A 19,145-nucleotide genomic window follows, 5' to 3' on the forward strand; every position below is an offset into this window, starting at 1 on the left:
GTGTAAAGAAACAATACAAATGATTAATATACTAAATACGCTTGTCTTTGCTCTGTCCACAGGAAGTGCCCTGAAGGCTTTTCTTGTTTGAAGGTCGGCAGAAACCCCAATTATGGTTACACCAGCTTTGACACATTTGGATGGGCTTTTCTCTCTCTTTTCCGACTTATGACACAAGACTATTGGGAGAACTTATATCAACAGGTAGAGGCTAAGAAATCATTGAATGCAGTTTTTATCCATTCATCTGGGATGTTTTTGTTCCTGCCTATTAAAGACGAAATAAAGGATTATATTTAAAGTCAGTATAATTAGTGGACCGTGTATTACAAACCCTATAGAGCATATTGTACTCATGGTTTAATTGTGTTTCATCACTGTTTGATTGAATAGTTGATTAACAATTAGTGTCGAGCGAATGGAACTCCACGAATTGAGATTTGATCCCAATTTCAGCGAAGATTAGATTCGCCGTGAAGCCTTGTGCTTCGTGGTAGCGAATCAGTTTTCCATGAATGGCGGTAAAAAAATAAAAACATTAGATTTACCTCATCCGTTTGGGCGTAAAGAGTTGGCCGCCACCATCTTGATTGAAGTTCTCGCACGAAATCCCATGCTCGGTGATGTATGACGTCACCTCACCAGACGAAGTGATGACGTCCCTGACGATCAAATGGGTGAGGGTAAGTATGATTTTATTTTTTATTTTTTTTATGTTACACTGTATTATTACTTTCAGATGCCGGAATCAGCTATGAACGCAGCATCTGAGGGGGTACAATGACGGGGGCTGTCATTGCACCCACTACTTACAAAGAAATGCGCTACGTGATGAAGTAATTTATCATAAAGCGAATTTTTTTGTAAAATTCGGCGAAGCAGCTGAATAAACTATTTGAATAATTCTCATCACTATTAGCGGTGATAGTAATAAAAATTGCTTAAAAAACAACAACTCCCAACTGGTGGCTTTGTGTTTCTTTTTGTTTCTTTTTGCAGACTCTACGAGCAGCAGGGAAGACATATATGATATTTTTTGTTTTCGTCATATTTTTGGGTTCATTTTATTTGGTGAACTTGATACTTGCTGTGGTGGCCATGGCTTATGAAGAGCAGAACCAAGCCAGCATTGCCGAGGCAGAAGCAAAGGAAAAGGAGTTTCAACAAGCTATGGAGCAACTAAAGAAGGAACAAGAGGTTAGTTGAAATGCACATTAGGCTTAGCCAAGCTTTGTATGTGTGATACTTTCATGCTATGCATTACTGATACCGTTTTCTAATGACTTGGTGCATTATATTGAAGCATTGATGTCAGTTGAGATATTATGGCAATGACAAACAGTCCCAAGCAGACATCCTGTAAGATTCCAGCTTCACTTCAGCGCATTGTCTGTGTCTATGTTTTCGACTGCTCTGTAACGTCTCTGATGTAAAATATAATAGAAATGGATTTTTGGAAAACTAGGCCTATCTGTGACTTAGACATTTTATAAGCTGGTGGGACGGCAGCAAAGATGTGTGTACCATAGCGGCAGCCCATGTGAAAAGTTTATTTTAAAGGATGTAATAATGTGCTGGGACAGGCCTGACAAGGTTAAAGTAAAAGCAGTTAAAAGTTAAGCAGTGCAGAATTAACCCATGGATCATGGAAAAAGTAGGAAAAGGGGGCAAACAAACATCAAATCCTCCTAGACGTGAGGAGGAGTTTGAATGGAGGGTTTTGGAGCTCCCGTTCTGGTGATCGTTGGGGATCCCAGCATTTGGGTCAACCAGCGATCAGACATTTATCACCTATAAATGTTTATTGTAGGAATGCTCCCTTTATATTATGGGGCCCCTTTACACTGTATGTATACAGCCATAAAGGTTCACTAGTGTTTAAAAGGGACTGTATTATTTTCAGGGGAAGCTTGAGCTGAAATTGTCATATGTGCCTCTTTAATGTGTCTTAAGCAGGCGCTGGCTAATAAAGGACCAGATGCTGGATCATATAGCTCTTGTGAGATGTCACCATTCAGTTCCAAAAGTGCCAAAGAAAGAAGAAATCGAAGAAAGAAAAAAAAATCTTCAGAAGTTGATGAGTATAACGATGATCTAAGAACTAACAGGGGGGAATCTGATGAAGAGAGTGGACGCAAGCCGGTAATTGTATGACTCATAAATAAATGGATAGATAGATAGTAGGTAAATAGACATGAGACGCCAGTTAGATACATATATGTAATAAACTTATCGATACAGAAAATTGATTGATAATTATACATTTAAGAGATAATTAGGAAGATAAGTGATTGACAGACGAAGAGATAGATAGATAGATATGAGATAGATACATACAAAATGTCAGCTAGATGCATATTCAGTAAACCTATAGGTAGATATAGCGAACAGATTGATAACTAGGACGATAAGAGATAGACGAAGAGATATATAGATAGATAGATAGACATGTAGTTGCGGAGCAGTGTGGCCCCTATTCATGTGCACAACCCTTGACCATGCTCAGTGAATCCAAATTTGGGCAGTGAGTCAATTACTTAAATGTTCCTTTGAAGATCTCTTTAGTTCATAAATCACTCATCTTTGCAAATTAATATGACCTCAGTGCACCTGTTCATGTTCTCCGGGAGGAAGTGGCCACTGTGCTAGTCTTTCAAGTAGAGCAAATGTCATTTCTTTCTACACCTATTTGCTTGTAGCTAATTTGGAGCCGATTAAAGAGCACTCTACCAGTTCTTGACAGGTGGCACTTCCCTTCAAGACTGGACTGAAACAGCAGCTACACTGCAGGGAATAGCTGACCCCTATTTCGAACATTTTATACTTATAAAGTATATACACAACTGTATGTCCATACGTAAATCAGACAGGCCAGTCATCATAAATACACGGGAGTGCATTATTCAGTACAAATCTATCAGGCTGGAGAATGATACATTATTATTATGCCACTGACTTATATTTTATTTTTTAGTCCTTACTTGGCATCAGTATTGGACCTATCTCTGGTAGACGGAGGAAAAGCAATGGAAACATATTTAATTTCCGTCCTAGAGACCTTTACTCAGAGACTGAATTTGCAGATGATGAAGGGAGCAATGCCAGTTATGGTCACAGAGGATCTTTGCTCGTTCCACGTGCAGGAAGACGCCAAAGTATACAGAGCCAAACAAGTGCCAACTCCTATCCAAATACACCCGGGTTCACACAGAATGGCAAGAGAAACAGTTCAGTGGATTGTAATGGAGTGGTATCTTTGGTTGGAGAAGCTGGCATGTACTCAAATCCAACATCTCCTGGAGGATTACAGCTGCCAGCGGTCATCGTGGAGAAGACAGGAACAGAAGAAAATGTAAGTTGTGTTTTCTCGTGGAGAAAAAAAAAAAGTGAAGATGCTTCAGACAGCGCCATGCATATGATAGAAAATCTACTAAAACATCCTGTTTAGAGGGCTTTTATCTTCAGTATAAGCTATCCCTAGCTCTGTCCAGCCCCCACATGCAGCTTCGTCACTAGAAGTTGACCCTAGAGCTTTACAGCTCCGTCAACATTCTAGCGAGGGGAGCTGCTTACTACAGCACTGCTTCCATTAACTTTATTGATGGATGCAAGGTGTCCAACCCTGCCATTCAGCTAGTGATGGCCAATCCTAAGGATAGCCAATCACTTAGTAAAGGCTAGACAACCGTTTTAATAATGATAACTGTTCAGTGGGGATATATTAGGAGGTTCCTGCAAAGAATAGTAAATAAACTGGGAGAAGAGTCTGCTAGTCTTGCTTATGCACCCTGAGCCAATGAAGCTGAGGATGGTACATCTCTGTTCAATGAGCATGTACTGCTCATCGGCACCTGTGTAGTGAATTGTGGTGTCCTGTTCTCTGCTTCAACAGCGCTGCTGCTGGAGAATAGCCCCAGACTCTTCTCACAGTATGTTCAATTTTTATTTACTATTCTTTGCATGGATGGATGGGCTTGCAGGTTTGGGACTCTAAACCCAAGCTGTATGACAGCATGCAGGTAGTTTGGTGGCCCCCAAACCAGGTGACAAACCCAAACATGTATGTAGACTTTTATATTTATGGAAGAAGAAAGTTCTTGGATGGTTTTTATTTTTTAAAACTATGCTATGCTCATTGTTAAACTATTTATTCAATCTTTCTGCTTACGCAGTCTTTACTCGAGGTTAGATACCTTTTTCTTAATTGTTGGACCATTTTACTTACAGTACCAGGTCTTTGTTACTTCCTGTGTTAATTGATAGTTTAAAAGATTTTGGTGTTTTTTTTCACCTCCAGCTGTACCTGTAATGTGTAATGTGCGTGGGGTGACGTGTGAATGGTTCTTGCTTTTTTTTCAAAATTATTATAGTGCTTTCCTTGCTGGCTACTGTCTTCTAAATCTATTAATATACTGCAACTCAGATAACTAGTAGTAGTTTGATTCTCTTCTGAGAAAATCTCTGCTGACTTCTGTGTACTGTGAATTTCAGCTTCATTTTCACAAAGTCCTCTTCATGTCTCTCCTGATTATTTTAATGTAATTTTTTTAAGGAGTAGATTAAGGGTTTAGGTGAGGAAAATTTGTCTATGATATTTTAGAAAACTACGTTTGATACCCTTATATATAGGGACATTCTCTCTATGGAAGTCTTTAATAAAAAGAAAGACTGTGCATATCAAGGGGTTCTTTGGCCATAATAGTTGTGGGACCACTATGGATGTTAAATGGGTTCTCTGGGAATTAAGAAAAAAAAAATACTGAAAATACTTAAATATTACTTTATTATAAATATATTCCCAAAAACGTTTCATTAGTTATAATGGTTCAATTTGTCTGGGAGGTGATCATCAGATTAAATAAAATGGCTACCGTCCTATTAGTACACACAAAACCTGTCCTAATCACAGAGGAGGACAAGTTAGTTTAGAACACTGAGCTAAAGAGTTGCCTCATCCTCCTCTCTTCTCTGCTTGTCAAGCGTTATGGTTCTGAATACAGTTTAATATGATCTTCAGCTGAATCTCTGTGGGAATGGAGTTTCTGAGGACACATGATGTGCAGAGAGGACAGACAGGACAGGCTAATGTGGGGCTGTGGTAATGGAGACTGCATACAAGTGCTGCTGCCCATTAGCCACATCCTCCTCTCTGTACTTCATCTAAGGAGACATGAAGTACAGAGAGGAGGGTGGGGATGACACCCCCCTCCCACATTACCTCAGTCTGACCTGTCTGTCCTCTCTGTACATGTCTCCTCATGAACACCATTCAGTGATTCTGCCGAAGATCTTATCAGCTGTATTCGGGATCATAATCCCTGACAAGCAGAGCAAAGAGGGGGATGAGGCAGCTCTTTAGGTCAGTGTTGTGAAGTAACTTGTCCTCCTGTGTGATTAGGAAAGATTTTGTGTGTACTAATAGGACAGAGGCCATTTTACTTCGCCCAATGATTGCTCCCTAGACAAAAAGAGTCATTATAACTAATGAAAGGTATTTAGGAATATATTTATAATAAAGTAATATTTAAGTATTTTTATTTTCTTAATTCCCAGAGAACCCCTTTAAGGCGGCCGTATCAGTGTTATGGGCAAAATGGTTATTTAAGGGGTACTGTGGCTGTAATGAAGGACTAATTATCTGTTATAGGGGCACTGTAGCTGACTTTGGTATGATGTGGTTGTTTTATAGGCATTATTGTGATCACTGGTATGTGGTGGTGTGTTTTTTTTAGGATATATTCAAACATGCCATATTTTTTGTAGAAATTCATGCCCCAGTCCCATTCAGATAAATGGAACAGATTTTTTGGCTGAAACCCCCCCCCCCCCTACCAAAGATCCACAATTGACAGATGTTGGTTATTGGTCATGTAAATGAAAGAATGTCATCAATAAATGGATGACAACTGACTGACATGTATGCTTATTAATAACTTTAGCCAGTGAATGCTTTTGGCTTTACTAAAGGCGCCCAGTGATGCATTTCAACACAATGAGAAAACTGTTATTTCATTCATAAAGGCAATAGGTCTTATTTATGGAAACTAGTGTCATGATGGATTTCATTACTTAATTTGCAATAGAAAAATTACATCTGAAATCTGTGGTCCAGAGTGATACTTAAAAACAGGAGTAGTAAAAGAAACCGTACCAACACCTTACATGGTCTACATATGAAGTCAGTCATCATAATACTGCTAAGGAAGCGGCTTACAGTGCTCAGTGTTCAGACCCTTTTCATTTTTTTTTTTTACATTTTATTATGTTTGGCCTTTTGCTAAAATAAAAAAAAAACATTTTTTTTTCTCCATTCTGCTCTCAATACCACATAACGAGAAAGTGAAAACAGAATGTTTGAAATATTTGCTAATTTATTGAAAAGGAAAAACTAAAATCTTGCATTGACATAAGTATTCAGACCCTTTACTCTGGACCTAGTTGAAACACCTTTGACAGCAATTATAGCCTTCTTCTTCTTCGTCAGGTTGGATGGGACCATTGGTGATCATTTTTAATTCTCTCCAGAGATGTTCAATTAGTTTCAATAGCCAGTCTGGCTGGGCCACTCAAGGACATTCACAGAGTTGTCCCTAAGCCACTCCTCTGTTGTTTTGGCTGTGTGCTTAAGGTCATTGCCTTGTTAGAAGGAGATCCCTTTGCCCATTCTGAAGTGCAGAACACTCTGAATCAGGTTTTCATTACTAATATCTCTGTACTTTGCTCCATTCAGCTTTTCCTCAACCCTGACTAGTCTCCCTGCCCCAGCAGCTAAAAAAACATCCTCACAGCTTGATGTTGTCACCACCATTTTTCATTGTCGGGATAGTATTGGGCAGTGCCTGGATTCCTCCAAACATGAAGTTTAGAATTGATGCCAAAAAGTTCAGTGTTTGTTTCTTGCAGTCTGAGAGTCCTTTAGGTGCTTTTTTACAAACTCAAGACAGGCATACATGTGTCTTTTACTGATGAGAGGTTTCTTTCTGGCTTTTCTGCCATAATGGTTGACCTTCAGGAAGTTTTTTCCCATCTGCACACAGGATCTTTGGCGCTCAGAAAGAGTGACCATTGGGTTCTTGGCCACCTCTCTTTTTCCAAGGCCCTTCTTCCCCCATACATAGTTCGGTGGGGTGGCCAACTCTAGGATGAGTTCTGGTTGTTCCAGACTTCCTCTATTTAAGAATTATGGAGACCACTGTGCTCTTGGAAACTTTCAGTACAGTAGACATTTTATTGTATCCTTCTCCAGATATGTTCCTCCTTACAATCCCATCTATAGCTCCACAGGCAGTTATTTTCCTTCCCATGGCTTGGTTTTTGCTCTGATATGCATTGTCAGCTGTGAGACTTCATATAGAAAAGGATGTATCTTTCCAAATTATGTCTAATCAATTGAATTTACAACAGGTGGACTCCAGTCAAGGTGTAGAAACATCTCAAAAATAAACAGAGAAATGGGAGACTCCCAGAGCTAAATTTCAAGTGTCATAAAAGGGGTCTGAATTTTCATTTTTCCTTTTATATAAATTTTCTAAAATTCAGATTTTTTTTCCCCACTCTCATTTTAGGGTATTGAGTGTAGATTGATGTTGGAAACCTTTTTTTTTTTTTCTTTAGCACAAGGCTGCAACATTTGAAAGGTCTAAAGACTTTCCAAATGCACTGTATATGTCCCACTATGATGGGTCTTGTTAAAGAACCTTACTAAAGAGTGAGCATAGTATTCTTTACGGAAACGTTCAGCTATATGTGATGTAGCTACAAATATAGTACAGAGCATTCACTTACATGGTGCAGTACAGAACATGCTGTACTTGTACAATAAAATTAATTTTGACAGCAGGAATGTCTTGCACCGAATTCTGAAATACTGAAGTGGCGAGGTGGTCTACGATAGGCAGGACAAAAGTCCAGCACACATCATACAAAATGCCATTCTCTTAAAAGGAACAGCTGGAAATTCAGGTTTTCTATGTGTAAAGTGAGTTGCATGAATATTTGAATGAATTCGCCCCCCCTTGCCATTGTTTGTTTCCACCAAGCTATTTGTGCCATCTCTGCACAGGTTAACAGCACCCACAAGTGTGCCTAACCATGTCTAAGAGCTCAAAAAATCTGTGAGGTGAAATAAATCTAAAGATTATTAGTATTGCAGCCTCCATTCTGACCCATGCATTTTCTTCGCTTCACTAACCTCTCTTTTGCCTACATACTCAATGTTGTCTCTTTTTTTCCATTATTTGGAGGCTGTGATTGCGGCTCTCAACTTAAAGAGAAGCTGTCACCACAAAATGCAGTGGTATCTGCAGGCGGCAAGTTATAGAACAGAAGGAGCTGAGCAGATTGATATAGAGTTCTGTGGGAAAAGATTCAGTATCTTTGATATTTCTGATTTCATTGTTCACAGGGAGGTGTTATCAGTGACTGACAGCTATGTCTGTATACACATTTACACAGAGAATGCTATCATTCACTGATAACACCTCCCCCATTAACAAGGAAGTCAGAAAAAACTGAGATAAAAATGTATGAATTACAAGTTTTACTGAATCTTTTCCCTTAAAACTATGGGGACATCTGCTCAGCTCCTCCTGCTCTATAACGTGCTGCCTGCAGATTGCATTGCATTTCATGGTGACAGGTTCTCTTTAAGTGTGGACAAGGCTTTATCATGCACAGCCAGTTTGGGTAATTTTCTTTGGGTGATCACTGTGGTTTTTCATTACGGAAAAAATCTGCTTCACTGAAAAGAGTTACACATAGTAACATAGTACATATCATAGTACATAAGGCCGAAAAAAGACATTTGTCCATCCAGTTCGGCCTCTCATCCTGCAAGTTGATCCAGAAGAACGCAAAAAAAACAAAAACTGTGAGGTAGAAGCCAATTTTCCCCACTTTAGGGGAATAAAAAATTCCTTCCCAACTCCAATCAGGCAATCAGAATAACTCCCTGGATCAACGACCCCTCTCTAGTAGCTATAACCTGTAATATTATTACACTCCAGAAATACATCGAGGCCCCTCTTGAACTCTTTTACTGAACTCACCATCACCACCTCCTCAGGCAGAGAGTTCCATAGTCTCACTGCTCTTACCGTAAAGAATCCTCTTCTATGTTTGTGTACAAACCTTCTTTCCTCCAGACGCCGAGGATGTCCCCTCGTCACAGTCACAGTCCTGGGGATAAATAGATGATGGGATAGATCTCTGTACTGACCCCTGATCTATTTATACATATTAATTAGATCTCCCCTCAGTCGTCTTTTTTCTAAAGTGAATAACCCTAATTTTGATAATCTTTCAGGGTACTGTAGTTGACCCATTCCAGTTATTACTTTAGTTGCCCTCCTCTGGACCCTCTCCAGCTCTGCTATGTCTGCCTTGTTTACAGGAGCCCAGAACTGTACACAGTACCCAATGTGTGGTCTGACTAGCGATTTGTAAAGTGGTAGAACTATGTTCTCATCATGGGAATCTATGCCCCTTTTGATGCAACCCATTATCTTATTGGTCTTGGCAGCAGCTGCCTGACACTGGTTTTTGCAGCTTAGTTTGCTGTTTATTAAAATTCCTAGATCCTTTTCCATGTCAGTGTTACCGAGTGTTTTACCATTTAGTATGTACGGGTGACTTGCATTATTCCTTCCCATGTGCAGAACTTTACATTTGTCAGTGTTAAACATAGCATGATGAATACTTCACAGCTTCAGTTTTTGGCTGAGGAATACAGATACAAAGCTGAACCATAAATACTGTTTTTGAAGATCACAGAAGAGACCAATTTTAGGAGCTTTGTCAAGATCAATCAATACTTTTCCAACAACTACAAGCACATGGGCATTTTACAGTATGGCAATACAACCAGAAAAAAAAAAAAGAGTCAAAAAATGTTAGGGTGATTATATACTTTATATATGTATATATTATACATTCCATAACATAAATGATCACACTTTCAGATTTCTAAGTCATAAAAGATGTCAATAAATTGATATATGTTTGTACAGTCATGTACATGCATCTGCATATTTTTTTTAGAGGTTATATTCAACTTTTGCTGTCAGTAATGAGTCTTTACAGTTTACATGTGCAATTTTGCCAGACTAATTATAGGAGGAAGTAGGTTAAGTCTCCTTCTTATAATCTGCTCAGTCTTTCTCAGCTCAACAAAGGGGTGGAACTTGTTCCCCTCACTATATTGGTATTGCCTCAATATAGCACAGTCTGTAGGCTTTTCTTTTGGTATGATGGGGAACTTGAAGCTCATTAGATCCCACCACATGCAGGGAAGTCTGTAGCCAAGATGCAGGCATTTATCATCTATGACAGAAAGCTTTGCACTACCACTTGTAGAACTGTTACACTATGTGTATAATCTAGTAACTCTTTTTCTGGAGGGCTGGCACATGTGCTGTCCCTTTGCACAGCTTTGAACCTTAGCTGCTTTCACACTCACTGTCTGCATTTGACTAACATCACTTCCTGCTGACGTCACTTTCTGTGGACCTAGAGACCAACGGAAACACAAGCGAGCTTCTGGGTCTCTGCCTCCATGCCGCAAAAAATAGAATATGTCCTATCTTTTGCTGCATCATTTGGATCGCGGATCCGTTGAAGTCAATGAGTCCAAGCCACGATGTGGAGCACACACGGCCAGCGCTCATTTTTTGCGTAACTGCAGTTTGCTGTGCGCAACACAAGCACAGTGACACCACTGTCATGTGAATGCGGCCTTAAGGACACTTCAGAGGTACTTTGATTTGTTTGATTGGGAAGTACTATAGCAAGATACATTTTGCATGGCTACAGCTGTCATTCCTAAATAGCATATTTCAGCAAAATTGATGAAATATCATACATTTAGAAGCAGAAGTGATTTTACCAAACACTATTTTTCATGTTTTTGATAATGATTGCAATTAAAATCAATTATAGCCTGATTCCGAGACAGCTTTCTACTATTTTACATGTACAACAGCTAACGAATTGTATATTTGCCTGCATGTGTGAAATACAGTATTTGGAAGAAGTGATAAAAGGTGTTCCCTGGATTATGAATGCAGGGGTGACAATCCTACGTTCACATAAAACGTCCCTATTGACTTTTATTGTGTGTCAGGACGGATATGTTTGCCTCTGCATCGTCAGGCGGACACCAAAACGCTGCAAGCACCGTTTTGGTGTCCGCCTCCAGAGCGGAATGGAGGCGGAATGGAGGCGGAACAGAGGCAAACTGATGCATTCTGAGCGGATCCTTATCCATTCAGAATGCATTAGGGCAAAACTGATCTGTTTTAGACCGCTTGTGAGATCCCTGAACGAATCTCACAAAAAGAAACCAAAACGCCAGTGTGAAAGTAGCCTTATACATTCATAGCTCTACTTTTTCTAATTTAAGACCACCCCTGTAAAATACGTAAAATGAGTCACTTATGTTGTCATTTCTGTATGTTCTTTATATGATGGAATAAGGAAGATAAACTGTACCTGTTCCCAAATTTTGAAGTCTTAAAAGTTAAGCACAGAAAGATGCTTCAGATTAAAATCCTAGCACTATAGGGGTTATTTCCACCCTTAGTTAAATAGTAGGAGACAGTAAGAATCAGAGTTGTGGACCCCCATACTTAGAATGAGTGAGGGTCACAGAGGTGGGAATCACATCTGTCAGACATTTAAGGTATATCCTGCCAATATCCCATGTGTGGTTAAAATGGGAATACACCTTTATTGACAAATCAGCCAAAAGCTGAAAATTCAGAGATCATCTGACTCAGATTTTACTTATCATGTGGAAACTTTTGAGTTCTTGTGGCTAGCTTCTCCAGATCATCACACTTGAATGCAAGAAATATTGTTTTGAAAAATACCACTTATCACAGTATCCACAAGAAGGCTGCAAATCACAGTTTCTAGAGCAAGGAATGTTTTTTATACACCGTATTGGGTGTCACCTTGCCACTCTGTGGTCTCCTAATGATGCTGCTGCCACCTTCACACTCTGTGATTGTGCCACCCTGTGGCCTTCTCCTGATGCTGCTGCCACCTCCACGCTCTGTCATTGCGCCACTCTGTGGCCTCCTGATGCTGCAGCCACCTCTACACTGTCATTGTGCCACCCTGTGGCCTCCTCTTGATGCTCCTGGTGCCACTACCTCCACACTCTGTCATTGTGCCACTCTGTGGCCTCCTGATGCTGCTGCCACCTCCACACTGTCATTGTGCCACCCTGTGGCCTCCTCTTGATGCTCCTGGTGCCACTACCTCCACACTCTGTCATTGTTCCACTCTGTGGCCTCCTGATGCTGCTGCCACCTCCACACTGTCATTGTGCCACTATGTGGCCTCCTCCTGATGCTACTGCCACCTCTAGACTCTGTCATTGGGCCACTCTGTGGTCTCCTCATGCTGCTTCCACCTCACCAGTAAGTCATTGGGCCACTCTGTGGACTTCTCATGCTGTTCCCACGCTCCCCACTTCATGACTGGGGCACTATTTTGCCTTTCGGCCTGGCTGACATCATCATTTATTTTAACCTTCTTCTGATCTGTCAGAAGGAAGGAAAAATGAGATGCACAATGGATCCTGTCTATGTAACAGCTGTAAGGCCTGCATGACATGGTCCCTATTTTGCATCAGAATTAGCTTATGATTTGGTAGCCAAAAGCAGGAGTGGGTACAAAACACAGAAGACATGTAAATATTCCATTAACGTGTCATCTCTGTTTTGGATCCACTCCTGTTTTTTTGGCTTTAGCAATACTGATAGATTACTAACCAAATGCTGACCGACTGAAGGCGTATGCTCCACAGACAGGACCCATTTTTGGGGGTTATTGTTCTGATGGATCAGGGGAAGGGCAAAATAATCAGTGACGTCAACACAAACTTACTGCTGACACCCTCTCCACTCTGTCGGGGGGGGGGCGGGGGGGGCTCTACTTGTATAAGCGTTTAATAGAACAGGTTCTGTAGACATTACTGTGGAATCAGCTGCCGACGGTGTAAAAGGAGTGCGCTTCTTCTTGACGCTAACACTGACCTGTAAGGCTGAGTTGACACTTGAGTTATTTGGTCAGTTTTGGCCCCGTAACTGCTCAAATAAGTGAAGTGTGCAGTGATTCTAAGAGCAACTCCTGTCATCTGCATGTCACCTGAAAAATAAGGTGATAATGAGGCTGTCTGTGTAATCCAGGCTGGGTATAAAGGAAAACTGGCGTAGTTGCCCATAGCAACCAATCCGACTCCTTTAGAAAATGAAAGGTGGAATCTAATTGGTTGCTATGGGCAACTAAGCCAGTTCTGCTTTACACCAGTTTTGACAAATATCCCTAATTATCGATATAAAAATATCTTCAGAACTCACGTACCCTTGTTAAGATTTGAGGCAAGATAACCGTTAATAGCTTTAGCCAAGTCTTCTTGTAGGCCGACCACCACAAAGCCCAATTTTCTAAGTTTGGTCTGCCAAGAAATGTAGGATTTGTGTCTTTACTAAGAATTAGCATGCGTTAAGCATATAATGCAACCGATTCAGCAATTATTTAGTAAAACAGACCTTGTGCTATGATGTTGAGTAGTGGTCACTACAAGATAATCTCTATGTAAGTGCTTTCTTTTTTTCCTTCTAATTGTGCCAGTCTGCTGCTCTTTGTGTGCCTAGGCTGAGTACTAATCACCACACATTGCATGGGGTAAACAGATGCAAAGCAAAGTGGTTTCCAATAGAGTGGAAACCTTCCCCTTCTGATTGTCGGAGAGGTTTTGTGAAAGCAGTGTTTACTTATTATATGATGCTGGCTAAAACAGAGGAAACTCTTTGAGACTTTGATTCCTGCTAAGATAACTTGAATCAAACAAGAATGAGAAATAAAGCAATTGGACCTGGAACAGTAAAAAGCTTTGGCTAATGTATCACGCCTATTGTGTTCCATAAGCATGGATTAGACATGGCAGAAGGTAAAATAATTGTCCCTCATATATAATTTTTTTTGTTGGCACAGCACGATAGTTTTGGCAATGTGATAATGTAGTTAGTGGGAAAATAAGGATTTAGCGCTCAAGCAGGTCCGTTTTGCTTTAATATCCAAAGTGACTTAAAGAGGACCTGTCACCACTGATATGTACAGTTGTGTTCAAAATTATTCAACCCCCACTGAAATTGAGTGTTTTGGCCAATTTGACATTGATTTTGATCATTTCAGTCATCTTGTTTACAATTAAACCAAAGAGGCACTTGTAAGTCAGACAAATATAACATAACATTTATAATGAAATAACCACAAATGTCTTTTCTGTGCTCACATCATTATCAGTTTTATTCAACCCCCAAGTGACATTCAATCTTAGTACTTAGTACAACATCCTTTTCCAGTTATAGCAGCTTTTAAACGTGAAGCATAGCTTGACACAAGTGTCTTGCAGCGATCTACGGGTATCTTCGCCCATTCTTCATGGGCAAAAGCCTCCAGTTCAGTCACATTCTTAGGCTTACGCGCTGCAACTGCTTTCTTTAAGTCCCACCAGAGGTTCTCAATCGGATTTAAGTCTGGTGACTGTGATGGCCACTTCAAAATGTTCCAGCCTTTAATCTGCAACCATGCTCTAGTGGACTTGGAGGTATGCTTGGGATCATTGTCCTGTTGAAAGGTCCAACGTCTCCCAAGCGTCAGGTTTGTGACGGACTGCATCACATTTTCATCCAATATCTCCTGGTACTGAAGAGAATTCATGGTACCTTGCACACGCTGAAGCTTCCCTGTACCTGTAGAAGCAAAACAGCCCCAAAGCATGATTGACCCCCCGCCATGCTTCACAGTAGGCAAGGTGTTCTTTTCTTCATAGGCCTTGTTCTTCCTCCTCCAAACATAGCATTGATCCATGGGCCCAAACAGTTCTAATTTTGTTTCATCGGTCCACAGAACACTATCCCAAAACTTTTGTGGTTTGTCCACATGACTTTTGGCATACTGCAGTCGACTCTTCTTATTCTTTGGAGACAGCAAGGGGGTGCGCCGGGGAGTTCTGGCATGGAGACCTTCATTACGCAGTGTGCGCCTTATTGTCTGAGCTGAAACTTCAGTACTCACATCTGACAAATCTTTTTTCAGTTCCTCAGCAGTCACACGGGGACTTTTCTCCACTTTGCGCTTCAGGTAGCGCACAGCAGTCGAAGTCAGCATCTTCTTTCTGCCACGACCAGGTAGCGTTTCAACAGTGCCCTTTGCCTTGAATTTGCGAATGATGCTTCCTATGGTGTCTCTTGGTATGTTTAACATCTTTGCAATCTTCTTATAGCCATTGCCCTTCCTGTGAAGAGAAATCACCTCTTCTCTTGTCTTCCTGGACCATTCTCTTGACTTCACCATGTTTGTAAACACACCAGTAAATGTCTAGAAGGAGCTGAGTATCACAGTCCTTTTAAATCTGCCTAATTGGTGCTTATTATGCTTGATTGCTGCTCCTTGACATCCACAGGTGTTTTCAATACCTGATCGAAAACACTTGAATGAACCTCTGTTCTTAAGAGTGGTAGTCTTTAAGGGGTTGAATAATTGTGTCAATGAAGAAATCACAAAAAAAACATTTAATACTGTATTACAAAAACAATTGATGTCATTTTAGTTGCATTTGGTTCTTTAAAAAGTCCTTGTAAGATTTCATTCTGAACACAATTACAAATGTACACTAAATTCCCTAAAACCCTTTACAGCATTGGTGGTTGAATAATTTTGAACACAACTGTATGTTTTAGTAAATACTCACATTCCTCATGAAATATAATTTCCGGAGAATATTTTCTTATGACCCTGCCTGAATATTTTTGAACATACTGACAACCGGATGTTACCGATCCCCTTGTCAAAGGGTCCAGATAATCAGTCGTAGTGGAGCAGCACAGTTACAGACAATATGTAGCAGTGGGGGAAAGCTTTATAAAGGCTGAACCTTTGTATCTGTAGTACAATTCCAAGGAGAAGAAGCAGCACTCCAACTAAACATGAACTTTATTCACCCTGCGCAAGCAACATTTCAGTTCCTGATTGGAACCATTGCACTTGGTTCTATTGAAGGACTAAAATGTTACTTGTGCAAATACTCGTTTGCTTAAGTATTGGGTGAATAAAATTGGAAGCTTGAAGTGCTTCTCCTTAGAATTGCTCCCCTTGTCAAAGGGTGTCTTCCTACACAGTTCAGAAGGTAGCATTAATTGGACAGTGTCACACTGTATAAGGACACATCCCTAACTGGTAGCCGTCAATTTGTTTTTAAATTTATAAGAGCGATAGGAGAGCAAAGACACAACACAGAGCTTCGGCGTTGTTGTTTCATGAAAAAGAGTTATTTCCATATGGACTTTTATGTCATTTCCACAGGATTTTCCAGACGTGGCCAATAGGTGTGGGTCCCAACTGTGGGGCCTGAACTTAACCTGAAAACCGGGCCCCAACCTATGCTGCTGAAAGTGGAGCAGTTTTGCATCGCTTTCAATTCACTTCAATTTATGCTCTTTCAATTCACTTCAATGGGAAGTCTAAAAATCATTGAGTAAGTGATCTCAGCCATTTTTGGAACTCCCACACAGGTGAATGTTGAGAGCCATGTTTGGGTCAGAGTTGCCAACCCGACAATAATCTAGTCATGTACCACCAACCTCAAAAATCACGGACCGAGAGGTGGGATCCGCACCTCTCGGCCTGTGGCATACCTCCCAACTTTGTAAACCAACAAACAGACGCATTGTGCGGTGTAAATTATTTCTGCACTAGGCCACGCCTCTAACTCCACCCAAAACATAACTATACACCTAATCCCACCCAGTCCCCTAATGCCCCTGCATAGTAATTATTCCCACTTTATGCCACTGCACAGTTTTTATGCCCACATTGTGTCTTCACAGAAGTGTGCCCAGCTTTGCCCCCAGTAATATGCCCACATTTTGCCCCCCCAGTAATATGCCCACATTGTGCCCCCCAGTAATATGCCCATATTGTGCCCTCCAGTAATATGCCCACATTTTGCCCCCCCCAGTAATATGCCCACATTGTGCCCCTCACAGAAAAAAAAAAAAAACACCACATACTTACCTTCTTCTTAGCAGCAGGACATCGACTGCTCTAGTCTGTGAAGGAGGCGGAGCCGAGGCTGACTGCTGGCCGGCCCCGCCCCCTGCACAGACCAGAGGTGTGGAGAGCCGACACGGAGGAGCGATGATAAAGCAAGGAGCCGTTGCCGGCTCTCTGCTTCATCATAATACAGGCAACTGTCTCTGCTTCCTATGGACACAGAGACAGCTACCAGAAAGCGGGACATACCTCCCCGTACCAGGACAGCGGGACAGCCACTGTAATCCAGTACTGTCCTGCCGGATGCGGGACGGTTGGGAGGTATGCTGTGGATATGCCATAAATGTCCAGATGGAAATACCCCTTTAGGCCTCATGCACACGGCCGTTGTTTTGGTCCGCATCCGAGACGCAGTTTTGGCGGCTTGGATGCGGACCCATTAACTTCAATGGGGCCGCAAAGATGCGGACAGCACTCCATGTGCTGTCCGCATCTTTTTCTCCATTCCGTGATTCACAAAAAAAAATATAACCTGTCCTATTCTTGTCCACGCTTTGCGGACAAGAATAGGCAGTTATATTAAAGGCTGTCCGTGCCGCACTCGTGTGCATGCAGCCTTAAAGGAGAGTTTAAAAGATTTTCTATATCCCTTTGTAGCTTAACCCCTTAAGGACTCAGGACGTACCGGTACGTCCTAACTTTAAATCGCGATTGCGGCGCAGAGGGGGTTAATCGCAACAGGATGTCTGCTGAAATCATTCAGCAGGCATCCTGTCACAACGCCGGGGGGGGGGGGGTTCCGGGACCCCCCCGTGTCGGCGATCGCCGCAAACCGCAGGTCAATTCAGACCTGCGGTTTGCAGCTTTTACCTTATCCGGCGGGCGGCGGTGCCATCGGGTCCCCATGCGGCTGTAGGGGGGACCCGATGGCATGGAAGGCAGAGCGATGTCTAAGGAAGGCATCGCGCTGCCTTCCGGTGACGAGCCTGTGAGATCCAGCCCCCTGGATCTCACATGGCCGGAAGCTGTATGAGAAATACACACAGTATTACTCATACAGCCAATGCATTCCAATACAGAAGTATTGGAATGCATTGTAAAAGGGATTAGACCCCCAAAAGTCCCAAAGTGGGACAAAAAATTAAGTAAAAAAAAAGTTGAAAAATAAAGTTCCCCCCAAAAGTTAAGTTTCAAGTAAAAATAAACAAAAACGTAATTTTACCCAAATAAAGTTTAAAAAAATTTGGTAAAAAATAGTGAAAAAATAAGTATACATATTAGGTATCGCCGCGTCCGTATCGACCGGCTCTATAAACATATCACATGACCTAACCCCTCAGATGAACACCGTAAAAAAAAAAAAATAACTGCTAAATAAACAATTTTTTCGTCACCTTACATCACAAAAATTACAACAGCAAGTGATCAAAAAGGTGTTTGCCCACCAAAATAGTACTAATCTAACCGTCACCTCATCCCGCAAAAAATGAGCCCCTACCTGAGACAATCGCCCAAAAATAAAAAAACTATGGCTCAGAATATCGAGACACTAAAACATAATTTTTTTTGTTTCAAAAATTATATTATTGTGTAAAACTTACATAAATTAAAAAAATGTATACATATTAGGTATCGCCGCGTCCGTATCGACCGGCTCTATAAAAATATCACATGACCTAACCCCTCAGATAAAGACCGTAAAAAATAAAAACTGTGCTAAATAAACCATTTTTTATCACCTTACATCACAAAAAGTGTAATAGCAAGCGATCAAAAAGTCATATGCACCCCAAAATAGTGCCAATCAAACCGTCATCTCATCCTGCAAAAAATGAGACCCTACCTAAGATAATCGCCCAAAAACTGAAAAAACTATGGCTCTCAGAATATGGAGACACTAAAACATGATTTTTTTTTTTTTTCAAAAATGATATTATTGTGTAAAACTTAGGGCTCTTTCACACTTGCGTTGTCCGGATCTGTCGTGCACTCCATTTGCCGGAAGTGCCCGCCGGATCCGTAACAACGCAAGTGAACTGAAATGCGTTCAGTGTTACTATGGCACCCAGGACGCTATTAAA

At 41.1% G+C, this 19,145-nt stretch overlaps 1 protein-coding gene across 15 annotated transcripts in view; it reads left to right on the forward strand.

The window, feature by feature from the left end:
• The window catches only part of LOC121002352 (sodium channel protein type 4 subunit alpha-like), a 450,413-nt gene that overhangs the window by 178,079 nt on the left and 253,189 nt on the right, over window positions 1-19,145 (forward strand). For 10 of the 15 annotated variants that reach the window (XM_040433808.1, XM_040433805.1, XM_040433802.1 and 7 more), the window contains 4 exons: window positions 63-204; window positions 1,000-1,197; window positions 1,954-2,142; window positions 2,975-3,352. In XM_040433808.1, the coding sequence (XP_040289742.1) occupies window positions 63-204; window positions 1,000-1,197; window positions 1,954-2,142; window positions 2,975-3,352 (907 nt within the window). The remainder of the gene's footprint in view (window positions 1-62; window positions 205-999; window positions 1,198-1,953; window positions 2,143-2,974; window positions 3,353-19,145) is intronic. The other 5 variants (XM_040433807.1, XM_040433817.1, XM_040433816.1 and 2 more) reach the window with 1 other exon arrangement.

The sequence above is a fragment of the Bufo bufo genome, chromosome 5 (genome assembly GCF_905171765.1).
Source record: "Bufo bufo chromosome 5, aBufBuf1.1, whole genome shotgun sequence".
Taxonomy (NCBI): Eukaryota; Metazoa; Chordata; class Amphibia; order Anura; family Bufonidae; genus Bufo; species Bufo bufo.